Here is a 19,705-nt window from a genome sequence, read left to right as displayed (position 1 = left end):
CTATTTTTTCAATGAATTTTCACGTTTAAATTTTCATTTTTCGTTAATCCGTTTACAAGATATAGCCTCCCAAAGTTGGGTGGTTTTGGGTGGTGTTTGTGTGTTATAGGTGTATGTTAGGTGGTATTTACACACAAACACCATATAAGTGTTGTTTGATAAAAGAATCACCTTCTATAGACTATAATATATGCGTACACTTTTCACTTGTCATCATATTATATTATATATTATTATATATACATAGGTACGATACAATAAATCATGCGTTATTTTAGAGTTGATTGTGCAATACCTGTAAGTATAAATACACTATTTATTGATATCAGGTATGGGTGTGTGGTGAACATAGAAGTATAGAACGCGTATACGCGTGAAAAAATATTATCCTTCACACCACAATATTACATCGCGTGTCACGTATACGGTAATTAGAATTCGTTTATTATAAGAACGGGACGTCCGTACGTGAAGTTTGTACAACCGCAAAGTGTATAGGTAATGGGTATTACTGTACATTATTGTACAGCATATTATGTTGTATCCGTTCGAATAAATAAATACACAATACACTGGTATATAGGTACCTACGTATTACCGACCATGTCTATATTTTTTTTACATTTTTACCATCATATATGCGTATTTCTATGTACAAATCGTGTAGGTACATAATAATATAATATATAGACAAGAAAATCGAAAAAAAAAACAAAATATACATTACTTTTTTTAAATAAATAACAAACTATTATAAAGGTACAAGTTGACGATTTTTCACCTATATTTACCAAATGAATAGTCATTACAAAATATTTTTCAAACACTATTATTGTTATTATTATTATTATCTATTATCATTGTTTTATTAATTTTTTTATTAACCCACAAAAACATAATATACGTAATAGGCCTTAGATGGTTATTCTTAGCAAGTTTTTAACTGTAGGGGTTGTTACCGTAGGTTGACAATACGTGTATGTGTACCAAGGTTTTTGCCACTATAAGAACCCTGCAGGTCCGGCAGGTGGTCGCACTTATCAGAGAACTAGTGGTGGCGGGCAGTGGTAGTGCGTATTCTCAATCACGTTGCGTGACTGATCGCAACAACCGCTCCACAAAGCTGTATTGTTATAGTAGTCTTTTTCAAATATTTTTATTAGTAATCAGCATTAATATGTACACCTATGCAATTAAACGGAATACCTACAACATATGTACAACTAACCGATTAATGTAAAAAAATATTCATTTAAATATATCGTATACACGCTATTATAGGTACACGAACATTTAAAAGTAACAGGCATACTTTTACCGCACATGCTTTAATATTAAACAGCTGTATGGTTTACATTGCAGACAAAGAATCATGGTTGTACAGAGTGTTTTGTTCGGGTGGAGTAAACCCCAAGGACCCTGGAAATCCCCGGGACAACCCCGACAACGCGATTATGGTTTGGTGCAGGGACAGTCTGGGATGGGCATTGAATCAATGGTACGTGAAGATAATGGTGCTCTTGGTGTTCGCCGGATACCTGGCTGGTGCATTGTACGGCACTACCACCATCCAAGAAGGACTGCAGAGGAGGAAGCTGTCCAGGACCGACTCGTACTCCATCGAGTTCTACGATAGAGATGATTTTTACTTCAGAGAATTTCCGTATAGAATCCAGGTACGAAAAACTTAAATTACATACACTATCGACAATAATCTACATAAAAATATCATATATTAGTAAAGATATACATTTATAGACCATTTTATAATACATATTAGGTATACATTAACGTTTAATATATATAATTCACAATCCAATTCAATTCATTTATATACCTAGGTAGGTAATATTGAAAACGATTCACGATTGATTCCGTTTTACCTATCTGTGAAAGTTCTTCTGCTGATCTTATTCAAATGAATAAATTATAGCTATTATTATTTATCATAATATTTATTTAGGACTTTTTGATATTGAAGTAATATTATTTCATGGGGCGTTAAAATTGTAAAATAAATATATAGTGGACTATATACAGTATAAATTATTGAAATTTGAAGCCAATGGTCCCGCGAAGGACATGCGATAGCTACTATTGTCGCTGTCACGATATCTTTCATTAAGGAATTTATTGATGTATATAAGTACAATAATGAACAATGTAGGTACATATAAATAACGCGGGACAGCAAAAAGGGAAAATTTTGTATCTAACTATATGGAATAATCGCATTTTTCGCTGCCCCACCCACCGGATAATTAACTGTATTTTATTCGTCTTTAATAAGGTAATACTGGGTGCAATCTATAACCTCATAAACTAATATTATTATTAATATTCAAGGTTCCGGTTGACTAAAATATATCCACGTGTTTCGTGTTATATAGACACAACGAGCGAGGGACGTTTGTACTAATATAATTAATAATTATCAATTATAATTGCACGGGCGTGGTTTTAGAAGTAAGAAGACAATAATTTTGTCATCGATGTCGACTTATTTGAAAGAAATCATTCAATAAACAATAATAATAATAATTAATAATACATCTTTAAAATAAAAATGAATGTTAGGGTTGAAATTCCCAACATCTTCTTGTTAAATCCTATATAGGCTATACAATATAAGACCACGGAGTAGACGCGTGTGCCATGTTATTATAGTAGGCATTGAATAAACGACAGCGAATAGGATTTCAAATAAAAAAAAAGTTTAAAAATTCATCAAGAAATAGCTTTACAAAACGAATGATGCACATTTTAAGATATTTCCATCATATGCAACTTGATGTCTGATAACCTTTTTATATGACGATAATACGTAAATCGCGTGATAATAAAAACAAATATAATATTTTAGGACAGTTTTGTAGTTTTGTTGTCAGTATTGCTACAAAATATCAGTTTATTATAAATTTTTATTATTAAAATAGAAACTATGCATATTATATTATTACAACATAATACTAATAATAATACCGATATTTTTATTCAGGTAATAATCGTCGGAGAATTGGACTATTGGGATGTGGACGTGCAAAACGAAATAGAAAACTTGACCAAAACTTTCGAGAACTCAACGTTCATATCTAGTCCACTGTACACTGAGTCTTGGGTGCGGTCGTTTGTGAATTACGTGAATCGAAACCAAGAGGAACTGAATGTGACCATTGACACACGAGAAACGTTTTTGCAAACGCTAAACGACGTACGTATTGGACATTTCCGTATTATATAACATTCGACTTAGAGGTACTATTCGCATTGTTTTGTTTTTGCACGATTTTAGTTGTGGCTGTTCAAACCGAATCCATTCTCGTTAGATGTAAAGTTTAACGACGACAGAACCAAAATCGTGGCTTCTCGATTCATGATACAGGCGGTAAATATTAGCGATGGAAACATGGAAAAAGACATGGTGAGAGAATTGCGGAAAATCGCGCACGAATCTCCGTTAAACGTTAGCGTTTTCCATCCATATTTCGTATTTTTCGACCAGGTAAGATTATACGCATTAGGTATAGGTAATATCACAATAAAATACATTATACCTACCATTACCTGTACAAATTACAATATTATATTCACGTATATAATATTTTCACATCAAAATCATATTTGTTTGCCTCGGATAGTGCCCCTAACTAAACGCATGAAGTTTTTTCGCTCATTATTGTGATTATGATTTAGTCGCCTTAAAAATACATTTTGATCTTTCCATTTTCCCAGCATAATTCATTAAATGATTACTAGAACCGAAATGTCGCACTAAAACAATACGTTATTTAGAATCAAACGTTCATCACATTATCGCGGGTATCATATGTGTCCACGTGAAACGACCCCAAAACAATCAAATTTATTTTTCAGTCAGTTTTTCCTGGCCTTTGTTGCGCGTAGTATATAGGTAGTCAATTTTTTTTCTGATTCAATGTTTTATTTTAAACAATAGTTTCGACAGCAATAGCAACTTTCGAGACTAACAATTCAAACTGCATACTAAACTGAAAAATGATTTTTTTTTTTGCGTCTCGCGCAGTTCGAGCTCGTTAGGCCCACGTCGATCCAGTCCATGGTAGTGGGTGGAGCTACAATGATGCTGATCTCGTTCCTGTTCATACCGAACGTGCTGTGCTCCCTGTGGGTGGCCTTCTCTATCGTGTCCATCGAGCTGGGCGTGGTCGGCTACATGGCCCTGTGGGGCGTCAATCTGGACACGATATCCATGGTGAACCTGATCATGTGCATTGGATTCTCAGTCGACTTCACCGCGCACATATGCTATGCGTACATGTCGTCCGAGGCGACGCGACCTGCAGATCGGGTCCGGGAGAGCCTGTACGCGCTGGGCCTACCGATCATCCAGGGCGCGATCAGCACGGTGCTGGGTGTGTCGGCTCTGATACTGGCCGGCAGCTACATATTCTTGGTGTTCTTCAAGATGATCTTCCTGGTGATCGTGTTCGGTGCCCTGCACGGAATGATCCTGCTGCCCGTGCTCCTGTCGCTGTTCGGTCCAGGCGCGTGCTGCGGCGGGACACGAAAAGCTCGCCGCCCATCTACCGCGGTGATGGACGACTGCAAGTCGGCGAAGCAGCTGGCCGGTGGCGTCAAAAACGGCGTTGCCCGCGGACCGTACTGCATACCGCACCCGTCGCTGCTGCAGCCTGACTTTGGTGAAGTGGACAGGCGGTACCGCGGCGTCACGTCTGCCAACAAGCAGTACGCTGCAAACCCGAGGCTGGACAAGGACATGGGCCTAGGCACGTCGGAGGACTCGAGTGAGAGCAGTTCGTCGAGGTCACAACGGCGCCGGTTGAGAGAGGCGGCGGAAGACGAGGCGCAGCGCCGCAAGTATTTAGATGGCTGGAGGAAGGCCACGGGCCACTCGATGCCGATGACCCCGGCGAGGCCTACCGGTTACGGGCCGTCGCCCGCCAATAACGGCACCGGTTACGGTCAACGTCATTCCAGTGGCGGCGCCGACGGTTACTTCAACGGTGGGCCGACCGGGCCCGTCTTTCATCGCGACGATCGACAGTACAGAAACGACGGCCGATATCATTAGGACCTGATTTGGTCAGCCATCGCTGCACCTTGTCCGCAACCGCTACCTAGTATACAATCCAATGCGTTCGGTATTTCTTAGTACGACTTCCCGCAAATCGTCATGGATTTTTTTACAAAACAAGATCGTTTTATGTTTTGTGTAAATATATAAGTTAATGTTGCCAGTGATTTTTCTTGTGCATATAATTGTACAATGATAATGAAATATTATGATATAATATTTTAAACGAATTAGAAAACAGATGAGAGGTGATTTTTTTATGACCGAGTGCTCGTAGTCATTACTGTTTTTCAAATTGCTCAAAAGTAAAACTTAAATGTAATATCTAAACCTATCAAGTAGGCAGTATGTATGAATATAAATAGTATTATAAATTATTATAATGATTATAGTTAATTGTTAAAGTAAATTTTAAGACACATGTGGACGTTACCTACAATTATTTTAAGTTTGACATATTATAATTTTTATGTACTAATATCTTATTTTTGTAAACATTTTATTAAAATAAACATTGGATTCATGAAAAGCATAAATTATAATAGTCATCTCAAATGTATTATCTTAACCTTTCATAAAAAATACATCCATTAAATGTGGACAGTTTATTGACAAATTAGGATTAGACTTCAATTTCCAAACTATCCAAAATAAAAGCGCCTGTTTTAGACATAATATGATTATATTATATTATCTATATGACGTTTACTCATGGTTGTAACCCAGGATTTAAAATATAATAAAAGTAAAAATTAATAACTCCAATTTTTATATTTACAATAACATATTAAAAAAGAAATTCATTTTTAAACATAGAAATCACTTTCTAATTTTAGGATCTAACTACTTAAAATACTTCAAAGCTAAAAAAAACAATTTAAGGTAAATAATTCAAAAATATAAGATTTGTTTACAAAAACTGTATTTTGATTTATTGTTCTTCAGGTCCACTATAATTTGGAGATGTTGGAGAATAGCTGGGTGAAGATGGAGAATAATTTGGACTTCCAACACCAGGGGAATATGTTGGTGATGTGGGAGAATACCTAAAATATAATGTTTTTTTTTTATGGATGATTTGTATGAAAATAGAATTAAAAATAAAATTTATTGCTGATTTTTATCTTACCTGGGACTTGTTAATGAGAAGTTAGTAGGTGAGTAAACTGGTGAACTTGGACTGTAAGATTGGTTGTACTGTGTAGCTCCAGCATTTGGTGTATGTTGCACAGAAGATGGAGAGTATGACGCATTTGATGGTGAATACATTGGACTAGTTGGAGAGTATGTTGGACTAACAGCAAGAGAGGGCGACGTGGGTGAATATTTGTAATTGCTGGCACCCGACGTAGCACTAGGAGTATAGGAAGGTGAAGATGCTGTGTATTGTGGAGAGCTTGGACTATACGATGGTGAAGTTGGGCTATAAGATGGCGATGTAGGGCTATACCTATTAAAGTAGATTGCATTTTGATTATTAGCACCAAGTAATTTAAATTATATAATAACAAAAACCATAATATTATATAAATAAATGATTTAGCAAAATGATTAAAATTAGAAATGTATACATTTTGTGAGTTAATTATTATTATTTTACAAACATTTTGAATTAAAATTTTAGTATATAAAGGTTACTTACGATGGAGAAGTCGGACTATACGATGGAGATGTTGGACTATACGATGGAGATGTAGGACTGTATGAAGGGCTAGTAGGGCTGTATCTGAAATAAAATAAAGTTTATAATAAATTATTTTAAGGTTTAGAGTATGCAGAGTTTAAGTAAAGACTTAAGAGTTAAGTATTAATAATAAGTGTTGTTAGTTTTTTACAATAATTTTAATTAACTTACGAGGGAGATGTAGGGCTATACGAAGGAGAAGTTGGGCTATATGATGGAGATGTTGGACTATACGAAGGCGATGTTGGACTATATGATGGAGATGTTGGACTGTACCTAAAATAAAGAAAAAAGTTATAACTTTTAATCTAGTAAAATAATTTTAAAATACATACGAAGGGCTTGTCGGTGAATATGAAGTATGAGAGTAGGATGGACTTGTAGGGGAATATGATGGGCTGGTTGGAGAATAGTTGTAGTTGGGCGACATAGAAGAGTATTTTGGAGTATTTTGTTGTGTAGCCGAATATTGTGGGCTTGTTGGTGAATAATTAGTAGGAGTCATAGATGGTGACATAGAACCAAATTGTGGGCTAGATGGATAATTGTAGTTGGGCGACATAGAATTAGGACTAGGCACATATGGACTAGTAGCCATGCCTGGAGATCCAGGACTACCCGGAGTTCCTCCACTTGTCATCCAGAATGGAGATGTTCCACTAGCTTCACTTGATCCAGCAGGAGAGAATCCAGGTCCACCAGGAGTCATACCAGCTTCCAAACCTGTAAATAATTTAAAGGTTAATTGAATTAATAGAAGAGTATAAGTGCTTTTAGCGGCTTAATTTCCATCTTACTTGATGACCAGCTGTTTTGATAAATTGGTGTGGAAGTTTGATCCCAAGGTGTCATAGCAGGAGACATAGATGGTGTTCCAGCAGCCATAAACATACCACCAGCACCCATACCCATGTAACCATTATCCATTGGTATTTCTATACCATCCTTAGCCTTTTCAGAATCCAAAAGTAAATCAAAACAACCTAATAAAAGTAAATTATATGTATAACATTAAAATATTATGTTGTATTTCTTTATTTTTATTTAATCAAAATAGCCAAATGATTTACCTGTTCCCATTCTTGGCAATTGTCCCATAATGATATTCTCAGACACTCCTCTCATAGGATCAACTTCAGCATGTGCAGCTGCATCCAACAACACATCAACTGTTTCTTCAAATGAACATCTGAATATGTATAAGCACATATTAATATTAATTAAATTCAATAATTCTATAATACCATTTGAAAGACAAATTTTACCTCATTAAAGCTCCAGTATCTTGTCTGTTGATACCATGTCGAGTAATGGCCATCAAATGACCTTTAGCTGTCATTACGTCACACAACAATGCCAAATGACGATAGTTTACATACAGACCATAAAAATTCAACACGGTGTTCATTTCTTTTTCTACAGATTTTCGTACAGCTTCAATGCCCAATACCTGAAATTTAAGACTTGCATTAATTAAGTTTTTTTTTTTCAAATTTTAATTTTGCAATTTAAAATAATATAATATTTTGTATTTACCGAAAATATTTCACAAATATCATTCGAAAATGTTCTTACAGGATCAACATCCCTCTCACTTAACACCTTCATTAAACTAGTACCATCAGTTTCCAACAACCAATCAGCAATTGCTTTAAATTCTCCAGTATCAGTGATAATTATTCTTTTTTTGGCATCTGTTTGAGGCAAATGCATGTACACTTTTGCTATGGCTTCTATGCCCTATGAATTAGGAAAACAAATTTAAAAATTTATATTTAATCTATCCATAGACTGTAATTTTTCATACTTGTAAAGTCATATCAGACAACATATTTGCTTCAATACATCTAAGGAACATATCATCTTCCATTTTATCAACATTATCTTCATCATCACCTCCATTCATTTTTCCGTCTTCACCGTTCATTATACGTATACGAAGGATTAATTTATCAGCATTGTCATCATTAAATATACAATTGAGATCATCACCAAAACCTGCATTGATCTTTTCAGATATTGCTTCCATAGTTAATTTTTTGTCTAAAAAATAAAAATGTATAGATGGATATTATACTAAAAATAAATAGTTTTTAATTACCAGTCATTCTTTTTCTATCCAACTCAATACGTAACAACCATGGGGAAATTCTTGATGGATCAAAGTCAGGCATTTCATAATAAACATTTACAAACTCCTGATCTTCTCTAATAACTGTATTTTGAGGATCAGGATCATAATAAATAGCAGTGTTGGCTGTAACTTTTCTTAATGTAGTATGCTCAAGGCGACATAGTACATTTTTAGCTTTTTCTGCATCTCTAGCAGCTGCTCCAGTCAAAAATACAGTTAAAGATGGTGCTTTTGGCTTTTTACTTATGTTGATAATTTCCTACAACAATTTATTCAATATTAATTATTTGTTAATTTTTTAAAAATGTATTAAGTGTTTACCTTCAATCTGGGTACTCCAAGAGTTACATTCTTTGAGGATACACCAGCAAAATGGAAAGTGTTTAATGTCATTTGAGTAGCTGGTTCTCCTAAGCTTTGAGCAGCCAATGCTCCAACCATCTCTCCAGGTTGAGCCTGAAAACAAATATTTTATAGAATGATATTGAGGCATACTATATTTAACAGAAACTTTACCTGAGCTTGTTTAAATCTATTTTCGATTTCACCAATTAACCATTCAAATGCTTCAGATGATAAACGAAATCTTTCCGACACTAGCTTAGTACAAAGAGTGGAACGCACCAAACATTGAAACAATAATGTGGCATTTTTATTTGCTTTTCTACTTAACTCGTCTTCACCAGCCACAATAATACACTTGTCTAACAACTCTTTCACTCCTATAGTTAGAAAAAATATAAATAAAAATAACTTGTACTTTAAAATATATATCATATACACCCATACCATTTATGACTTTGACTGGATTCAAGTCAGTTTGTCCTCTTTTGTTAATATGAAAAATTTTTTGTACATTCCAAATCATACGTTTTAAATTACATGGTAATACCACTTTGCTTTCTCCAGAAGGAAAAATTTCTCTCAGAGTATCTCTATCATTATTTAATTGTTCCCATTCTTTTTCTAGTTCAGATACACTGTCATTGCTACCCATTAAGTCTTTTAACACCTCTTCAGTAAATATTTTTCTCATGTGTCTCTCATTTGAAACATCAAACTTAAACTCGGCTTCAAATTTCTTATGTGATGGTTCTATAGTGGCAATACTCTGGAACTCTACAGCCTCACCACTAAGACCATCTTCACCATAACGCAACTGAATCAATTGACCAACTGAGTTACGAACAGTTCCATCATAGTGAACCATAACAGATTCCATAGCTTTTATCAAACGTCTTTGAATATAACCTTGTAAAAGATGATAATATTAAAATATAATTAGACATTTATTTTTATTATTTTTTTTTTTTTGTAAGGAGAACCCACGGTAACAGGCCATTGGGTGTGGGGTGGTACGGTAGGGGTTATTTTTGTATGTTTGTTTGTAGGTTTTTAAGTGGGTAGGGTTGTAACACGTGTTTGTGTATGTGTGGCAAGGATATGTTGCTAGAAATCCCGGGTGGTCACCCATCCGGGAGCTAGCAACTGCGGCCGGTACATACGCTCAGTGCGTTTCCGCAGATTGAGCGTACGACCGCGCCTCACCAAGCCACTAGACATTTACTATCTGTATATAAACTTACCAGTTTCAGCAGTTTTCACAGCTGTATCAATTAGACCTTCCCGACCACCCATAGCATGAAAGTAGAATTCTGATGGTGTTAAACCAGCAAGATATGAATTTTCAACAAACCCTCTAGACTCTGGACCATAATCATCTTTGATGAAATGTGGCAGAGTGCGTTTACGAAAACCAAACGGTATACGTTTTCCTTCTACATTTTGTTGTCCTACACAAGCAATAACCTAAAAGCCCACCAACTTTTAAGTAATTAAAATAATAAAATTAAAACAATATAACATACCTGAGAAATATTGATATTAGAACCTTTAGCTCCTGACACGACCATAGCCTTGAGATTGTTGTATTCAGTCAAAGATTTTTTAGCAGAACCTCCAGTCTTGTCACGAGCATCGTTTAAAATTCTATTTACTTGATTTTCAAAAGTTTGACGAAGAGTATTACCAGGTGTTGGCTCAAGATCCATATTATGAGCTTTTTGTATAACTTCAATTACGTCTTCCTTGGCTTTTTTTATAGCTTTTTGAATTTCCAAATAAGTTTGAGGATCGGCAATAGTATCACCAATACCAATAGAATGGCCTAGGTAAGAAATAAAAATATAGTTAAATACATAATAAAAACATATAATATTGGTATTTTACCTTCATATAAAAGCCAGTTATTAACCACAGTCTGAATATTACCATAGAACCGTCCACACACTTCATGTCCTAATTCTAAAAAACAAATATGAAGCAATGACCCAGCTGAAGTACCTAAGGTACTCTTACACAATATTCCCATCACTAATTCACCATGTTCAACCATTACCTAGAAAATTAATGAATTAAATAAGTAAAAACATAAATTATAATAAGATTGAATATTTAATTAATAGAAAAATAAAAAAAAACTATCTAGTTAATGAGAAAGAAAACTAGCAACAAATGCTTGGGAAATTATATTCACTATATTAAAATAAAATCAATCAAGTAAAAATAATATTTAAGTATTCAAGAACAAAATAATTTTTTTCAACAATGAATTGTAAGATAATATTTTAAAACGTTTCTTTTTAATGAAAATTTGCTGTGTACATTATAATAGTAAAATTTCAATACTTATAAATTTAATAAATTATACCTTTGTGTCACCAGGTGATATCCATTTATAAGGTCCATTATCTTCTTCATCGGGGTGAGTAGAATGAGTACGTATTAAGTTGACATTGCCAGGTATAATCAATGAGAAAAGTTGTTTACCAGTCCACAATGGTTTAGGTTTAAGTATGCACGGAGTAGGCATTTTTCCATCCCAAATTGGTAGATGCATTAATAAGTTCATCATTTGTTCCTAAAAGAAAAATAAATAAAATGTAACATATATAATTTAATAAATACATTGAACTATAAATTATCCCAAATAAGCAATAAGCATAACAGATGGTTAAATGTTTGTCATGGAGATGAGGGAACGTCACTATTTAGTCATTAAAAATTTAATTTATGGTCCCTGGTTTACACTTATACATGAGTTATTATAAATATTTAAAAAATGTCAGGAGGTAAATTCCCTTTCTCTCTTATTTGATCATCACTAATGACTAATACTAATGTAACAGGTCGAAATCCATTCTGTCGGACCACATCCATCAATTAAACTGGTTTACATTGTTAGAATTTATTTTCAATCAGCTGTAGCTAAACAGATTCTTTACCTTGGTAATTTTAACAAGCTATGTGATTGATAGAATTATACTGTGATGGCACTTAGAATAAGTCAGCAATAACACCCATTGCCATCATCGTTTGCAAAGCCCACTGCCTGAGGTTACTCTTATTTGAAACAAAATATAGAAATTTAATTTTTAGCAATAAAAACAAAAAATAATTACTTTCTCAAGAAATACATCTCTTTTTGTCATTTTTCTGATGGCTGTCAAAGTATCTTGTACAATTCCCATAACAGGTTTATTAGCTTGAGGAGTAATTATTTGTCTAGGAGTAATATGAATGTTTTCCACTTCTGCTCTTGTTTCCATAGATTGTGGAACATGAAGATTCATTTCATCGCCATCGAAATCAGCATTATAAGGAGAGGTACAACTATAAAACATACACATAAATGAGTAATCCAATATATTTAATCATTTATATTATAATAATTTACCTTAAATTCATTCTAAATGTAGACCAAGGTAAAACTCTTACTCTATGACCCATCATACTCATTTTGTGTAAAGTAGGCTGTCTATTGAAAATCACTAAATCACCATCTTTAATATGTCTTTCAACTTTATAACCACATTGTAAATGCAAATCTGAAGGTTTAGGATGAAAACGTAAATCAATTCTCTCGCCATTATCACGTATAATATATTTAGCACCTGGATATTGAGAATTGCCACGGCGAACTAACTCCAACATACTAATTTAAATAAAATGTTAAATATCAAAATACCTTAATTTAAATAAATGTTAATATTACTTTTGGAAAAGAAAATATTAATTATACATACTGATCTATGTTGAATGGCGTAACAATCTCAGGAAATGTCATATTTTGAGCAATAGTACGAGGTACACCAACTTCGTCAATTCTTAAATTTGGATCAGGAGTAATTACAGTTCGAGCAGAAAAATCTACACGTTTTCCCATCAAATTTCCTCGAATTCTTCCTTCTTTACCTTTCAACCGTGCTTTAATTGCTTTTAGAGGTTTACCAGACTTTTGCATTGCCCTAAAAATATAATATGCATATAAATTTAATTTTAAATTTTTTTTTCATATTAACTTAAATTAGCCTAATCTCCACAATATACAAATTTTTGATCATATGCTGTTTTATATCAAAATGGTGTCGCAACTAAAATATATTATAGCTTACCAAAAATTACTCACATACATCAGTTAACCTATATTAAACCAAATCTTTGCTTTCTAATTCATTAATTAACTTAACTTTTTTTATTATTTTAAATTTATATTTACAACGGATGAAGCTATAAATTGATAGAAAAATGAAAATAGTTAAAACAAAAAAGAATAGTTACATACATTTTAAAATATAATTATTAACATATAACACGCACAAATATATTAAATAATAGTGTTGGCCAACAATACATTTTTAATAATAGATAATATTTATTTTTCCAATCAGAAAAATACCAATATCAATATTGATTTAAATTTTTACAACAAGAAAAATTGTATATAATTTAGTTTGTTGAAAGCATATCAAAGGTATAGACTACATATTACATTAATATATTATGAGTGTAAATTAATTATCAATTATAAATTACTTTGTACTAATTGAAAAGTATTCATTGAGTATTTATTTATTTATTTAATAATTAATAAATTGTAATATTTAATAAAAATGTTTCTACTTCCAGCAGTTTTTCTATCAATATTTTAGAATTTGGATTTGATTTGAAATATGAATTCAGAAATAACAGTTGATTGAGTCGTTCAGGAGATTATCTACCTATTTATTTTTTTTGGAGATGATTGATCGTAATAACAAAATAAAATAATTTCGAGGTCTCACCACGAGTTAACAACCAGCACTGAATTTAGATTAAATTGTTTAGTGTGGTGAACTATTTCTTTGAAATATATCCCAATATGCTTTAATTTATTATCTAGTAGATAAAAGTAATAATAATAATAATAATAGATCTATATTAAATAAATATATATGTATATATATAATAACACCGCAGAGAACATTATTGAAAGACTTGAAAATCCGTCAACTTATTGTTCCGAGCTGTGAACAATAATCTCGATATTGCGATTTTTTCAATAATTATTATTAGATATTGATATGGAAATTATTTGGAAAAAATCCACGATATCGATATTGTATCAAATTATTCAATATAATATTTAATATTATAAATAATATAAACCTAACCAAATGGTAAACATGAGAATTATGTTGGTCGGGTTAGAAAATTGTATGGTTTTAGTTTAGTTTTTGCTTTTTTAGGTGTAATATTATGAAAAATAAAGAGTTAACTTTAATATTTTTTTTTTATAAGCCATTAGTCGTAGACTATTATGGAGAAATTCTTTAATAAAATACAAAAAAAAAATTTTTCCAGCTTACCTTGGTAGACCCGGCATATCATTATCTACTAACGTAGCAACATGGTATTGTAACATTCTTATATTTTCTGCTATAATATGAGTAGCAGCACCAGATTGTTCATTGCGGATTAATTCATTATTACATTTTATTATATCAGCCAATTTGTGAGTTAAATCATCCTGTAAGATAAATATATAAATATAGTGTATTATTTTGATTTAAATTAATTAATTAAACTTACTTGATTTCTCATTGATCCAAACATAACAATAGCAGGACGAACAGGTAAAGGAGGAACAGGTAAAACTGTTAGTACCATCCAGTCAGGACGTGCAAATTTAGGGTCCATTCCCATGATTACAACTTCTTCATCAGTTATATGTTTCAAAATTTCATGAACACGTTCAGCAGTTAAAGGGATTTTTTTTTCCTGAGAATCTTCATTAACATGCTTCCATTCAGCAGTCAAATCTAAGCCTACACGCCGTATAGTAGGTTGATAACGACCACAACCACCGTGTCCTTGTTTTTTTGGCTATAAAAACAGCACAAATAAATGAATATAATTAGTTTATTATTAAATAAACCTATCATTAAATAGTTTGCTATTTACAGGCATACTAGGATCATTGACATTATCCTTGTTAATATCTAATTCATCACCCCCTTCACAAATATTTTTGCCTTTACATAGATCATATATAAATGCTAAACGTTTTCTTTGCTGTCCCTTTGATTTCATAACAATTTCTTTTACTTTGGGATGACTCTGAAAAAAAAAATTGTTTAATATAACTGAATTCAGTTTACTTTAAATATACTTACAGGGCTAACTAATAATTTGGAACAGTAAAAACAAACACAACGCAGAATTTTTATAGCTTTAGTTACAAAACCTACATGAAACACAGGTTTAGCCAGCTCAATGTGACCAAAATGGCCGCAACATTCAGTCATGTTACCTACAAGTATAACAAAAATTAATAAATAATAAAAAACAAAAAAAAGTTATAATTATTTCTCTAACCTGCACATGTTTGACATCTTGAAAAGCGATCAATAACACCTTGCCGAGGATCCATAAGTCCGCCAAGTTTTGGGCGTCCACCTTCCATAGTCTCTGCAAACCGAATGCCTCCTTCTGTGACCGACATACGTCGCTATAACCGTCAACATATAATTAGTTTTGTTCAATCGATAAAAATATTAAATGTTACTTAAATTCCAACATATTAATGTCTATTATATTAAGGAATAAAATAAACTATCAAGAAACAATAAACACTAATTACTTAAGGTACATTTTGTCAGATTTAACTATTTGATTTTTACTAAAAATATATTTTATAGTCTAAATAATCTACTAAATTATGTTTGGAAGATATAATAGGTACTAAGATAATATCTTAAAGCTAGAGAAAACTCATCCATATCTAAAAGTTAATATATGGCATCAGAATCAATCAAATTAATTTCAAAAAGCTCCTTACATGTCCCGGAACTATCAATAAAGACTTATTAAGACTTACTGGTATTAAAAATCAGTAATTCGAAATCTGCTTGTCAATACTGAGCAAATTATTCTATTGACAATCTAAGAGAGCTAATTTACAAAACTAAATTAGGTATGTAAATATTTTAAAAATGGAATTATTATTGTCTTATAAGTAAATTCAAACTGTAAATACAGATATTTCTAAAACAAAACACTTCCAATATTTCAAATGAAATTAGCACCCTGAGTTTTAATTAATGCACCCAGAATCAGGTAATTATTATTATTATTATTATTATCTTATATTCTGATAAAAATTAAAAATCTTAGACATGAACCACAACATAACTATCAGACTTGTCAATTAATCATATCAAAAGGTATTATTCTTAAAGCCAGTATATCATGTCATTAGTCACATTGAGGTATTTGTGACAATGTTATAATTTTCAATAATACAAATTTTGTTTCATTCAATTTTGTCAAAACAAATTAATATTCCATACAATGACAAAAAATGTCTTCTTTATACACCAAATGGATAATATTAAAAAAAAAAAATGGAACGTTCTAATTTTATTTAAATTTATAGGTTTATTATGAATAGTAGGTATCTCACTTCTATCTTAGTTTAAACTATAAAAATGTAATAGAATTTACTTAGAATATTACTATACTAAATTCAATGAAAATATTAAGTATCAATTATTTAATATAAAATCTATGAATTGTAAAAAAGAGTGGTCTTTTAACCATAGCGTGATTAACAATGGGTAAATAATGAAACTATTTTAAATGAATGTGCACAAGTGTGGATTGTAATTATATCTCCAGTATGATATCACTTATTAATAAATAGAAAACAAAATAAATTTTTTAATTAATCTGAATCTATAACTACCTATTTTATTTTATTTTGTTAATGGAGATACCAAATGTTAACAGAGATGGTTTTGGTTAATGATGAGTGTGAAGTTCTGTTTTCCTTAAAAATTGTTTAGTGCTTACACACCCCTGATATTTTTGAGTGATTTATTTCTATGAGTAAGTATAATTGAATACTTCATAAATGGTAGGTAGCTAATGGCTAAGTAGTTGCCAGGCTCGAGATCAATAAAAAAAAAAAACGTTGATAGACACTTAAACTTAATTTAATAATATATTTCTTTCCATTTTTTTAGCTTTATTTGATAAACTTTGATACTTAAATTAAATTAAAAATAATTAATATAGAGTTGTTAAATGCCTATATTAAGTACCAATCAGTTACGATAAACACAAAATGTATATTTAAATTAATATATAAAAATACTTCAATGGTTTTCACAAGACATAAGATCAACATAGATTAAGGTAACCACATGCCCCATTTAAAACAGAATTGTCACTTATTAAGGCATCATCCCCCTAATCCCAATAAACTTCAAACACAATGCTGTTTGCCCAGTATTAATTTTGTTATCTCCACAACCTTTTACAATTCATATTTCAGTATTACGCATAGGTACGCAGTATAATTATGAACATGACTACTATCCAACTTATCTAACAAATATTAATATCCAAAATATTTTTTAAGATAAAAATAATTTTCAGGAGTTCTTCTTAGGCCAATTTTTTTTTTATATAAATATAATTATCTTACATAGGTATAGTGTAATTGCATATGAATATATTATATGCATTTCATAGTATAGTTAACTTAATCAGTTGATTAGCGTTTCTTAAACTGTGCTCCGCAGAACCTAGGGGTTCCGCATGGATCACTTCAGGGTTCAGCGAAGCTTAAGTAATTTTTTTTAAATGTTCAATAAAATTACTTTAAAATATCCATTAAGGAAAATAATACTTGTAGATTAAATAATAATCTATACTTCTACTTAATAATATAATTTATTTGCAAATAATCCTAAAAAAACTAAAAAGCTAAAAAGAAGTAGAGGTTCCACGATAAAAGTGAACATCAAAAAGGGTTCCACGGATAAAAAAAGTTTAAGAAACGCTGCAGTAGATCAACCAGAATTTTTTAAAGGTAAATGGTCCAAACTTGTTTAAACATAGAATTCAATTAAATTAAATATCTGGTATATGAATTTTAGTAATAATACAACCAAAGAGGTGGGACCCATTTTATGGTTGGGCCACTGAACTGAGTAGAATAGTTTTTTAGGAAGTCATCTCTTTATGATTCTTTACTTGAGCAATAATTAATATAAAGATATCAACAGTATTGAAATATACCCAAGTCCAACACCTCGAGTATTTTATTCATAATTTTAGGGATAGGTATTGATTCTAAAATAAAATTATTGAATGTCAAACTTGAAATTATAAAATATAAAATAAATATGATTATGTTTATGATTTTAAATACATTTATAAATGTCAATAATATTGTAGAATATAATGATCTAAACAATATGATTAAGACACAGAGTTCCAAAAATGTTCAAACTCCATGATTGCTTCAAAATAACAGAATATTCTACAATCATACAGATAACATTTAAAAATTGTAAACACACAGTGTAAACAGGTACTTTCATGGTTAAGTACCTATTTGGTACTATTTAATCATACAACAAATAAATAAGCTTGTCGTAATGAGTCTTACGACCAAAGATTTATGACATGGATCGGCTCTTTTTATTGTGGTGTATATATAGGTGGTTTATATTTTTCCGATTCCAACAAAGTTCCATTAACACAATATTATGATGAAACTTAAAGAGTTCAACAGTATGTTATGTTGTGTATGTGTATATATGTGTACGGACTACGGACTGCGGAATATAGAGGAGTTTCGAATTAAAATACATTTCAAATTTTCAATATACTAACACATTCGTCCGCAGACAGTATACCAAACTGTACTCGTTTGACACTTCGGATTGGAGCCTTTGAGTCACTGGCGGCCATTTTTCAAGTGTTGCGCAGTGCCGTAGCACAGTACTCAATTTTACAGAGTTCACTAGTTCAGTGATTCAAAGTTTTTTAATGTATTAAAATAAAAATAGTTTTGTCGTGAATGTCAACAGAAATACAAATGAATGAGAGCCCACAATACTCGCATAGGAACAGTGAATCATTCACGCAGTTGATAAACACTGAATACTAAAAACTGAAACGGCAAAAACGGAATGGGCAAACGCTAAAATGGCGCAAAGAAAAAGAACGAACTGCTTGCGACAATCCAGTGTGACCAAGACATGCAGCGATCCGATGTTTCTCCTCCATGAAAAACTTCACAATAATTTGATGATACTACAGAATTCATTAAATCAGTAATTCACCGTCTAGATATTTATATAAAAATTAAAAATCCATGCACACAATGTCATTATAAAATTAATACTTTAATTTCTAGGCTCAGAACCTAAATAATAATAACTATTAACTATTGATTTTGTTATTGTTGTATGAACTCTGTCAGTGGCGTAATTGCCGTAATTAGGGTTTTAGTTTGTGGATATTGTATTATTGTATATTTTTAGCAAAATCTGTAAGCCTCATACATGCAGTAACCTACACCACCGAATATAAAATGTTAGCGGTAAAATAAAATGTTTGGAGGATTTATCATCCTCACCCCTCCCCTAAATTACGCCCCTGAACACCGTATTGTGTTTATTTGAGTTTGTCGTTTTAC

The 19,705-nt window shown here is 31.8% G+C and overlaps 2 protein-coding genes across 2 annotated transcripts in view; one reads left to right on the top strand and one right to left on the bottom strand.

Moving 5' to 3' along the window:
- Ptr (patched domain-containing protein) overlaps positions 1–5,610 on the top strand; it is a 37,439-nt gene extending 31,829 nt beyond the window's left edge. Inside the window, exons 7-10 of the mRNA XM_015513938.2 lie at positions 1,363–1,676; positions 2,999–3,211; positions 3,293–3,502; positions 4,043–5,610. Coding sequence (XP_015369424.1) covers positions 1,363–1,676; positions 2,999–3,211; positions 3,293–3,502; positions 4,043–5,071 — 1,766 coding nt within the window. The 3' untranslated portion in view covers positions 5,072–5,610. The remainder of the gene's footprint in view (positions 1–1,362; positions 1,677–2,998; positions 3,212–3,292; positions 3,503–4,042) is intronic.
- A 216-nt stretch (positions 5,611–5,826) lies between these two features.
- LOC107165612 (DNA-directed RNA polymerase II subunit RPB1-like) lies at positions 5,827–19,194 on the bottom strand. The gene is made up of 27 exons (XM_015513937.2): positions 18,898–19,194; positions 15,589–15,721; positions 15,387–15,523; positions 15,175–15,330; positions 14,803–15,096; positions 14,580–14,740; positions 12,978–13,199; positions 12,629–12,886; positions 12,354–12,564; positions 11,603–11,812; positions 11,122–11,290; positions 10,761–11,059; positions 10,479–10,701; positions 9,682–10,143; positions 9,409–9,614; positions 9,214–9,348; positions 8,860–9,151; positions 8,566–8,801; positions 8,295–8,498; positions 8,024–8,208; positions 7,829–7,947; positions 7,556–7,741; positions 7,094–7,481; positions 6,930–7,034; positions 6,717–6,800; positions 6,204–6,524; positions 5,827–6,120 (listed from the first exon to the last, which is right to left on the bottom strand). Exons 1-27 carry the CDS (start codon positions 18,973–18,975, stop codon positions 6,006–6,008), a joined length of 5,589 nt encoding a protein of 1,862 aa, XP_015369423.2. The 5' UTR covers positions 18,976–19,194; the 3' UTR covers positions 5,827–6,005.
- Between the last annotated feature and the right edge of the window lie 511 nt (positions 19,195–19,705).

The sequence above is a fragment of the Diuraphis noxia genome, unplaced genomic scaffold, assembly GCF_037042655.1.
Source record: "Diuraphis noxia isolate RWA-SAM2 unplaced genomic scaffold, SU_Dnox_SAM2 contig0003, whole genome shotgun sequence".
Classification (NCBI taxonomy): domain Eukaryota; kingdom Metazoa; phylum Arthropoda; class Insecta; order Hemiptera; family Aphididae; genus Diuraphis; species Diuraphis noxia.
This window is presented reverse-complemented; position numbering and strand designations above follow the sequence as displayed.

What these genes read in the sequence shown, in the direction of transcription:
- LOC107165612 (XM_015513937.2), bottom strand. Translation starts at nt 18,975, where the DNA reads ATGGCCGCCAGTGACTCAAAGGCTCCAATCCGAAGTGTCAAACGAGTA. An exon ending in TAACTGGCTTTTATATGAAG is followed by an intron (nt 11,060 to 11,121) that starts GTAAAATACCAA and finishes TTTCTTACCTAG; the next exon opens with GCCATTCTATTGGTATTGGT. An exon ending in TCAAAACAGCTGGTCATCAA is followed by an intron (nt 7,482 to 7,555) that starts GTAAGATGGAAA and finishes AATTATTTACAG; the next exon opens with GTTTGGAAGCTGGTATGACT.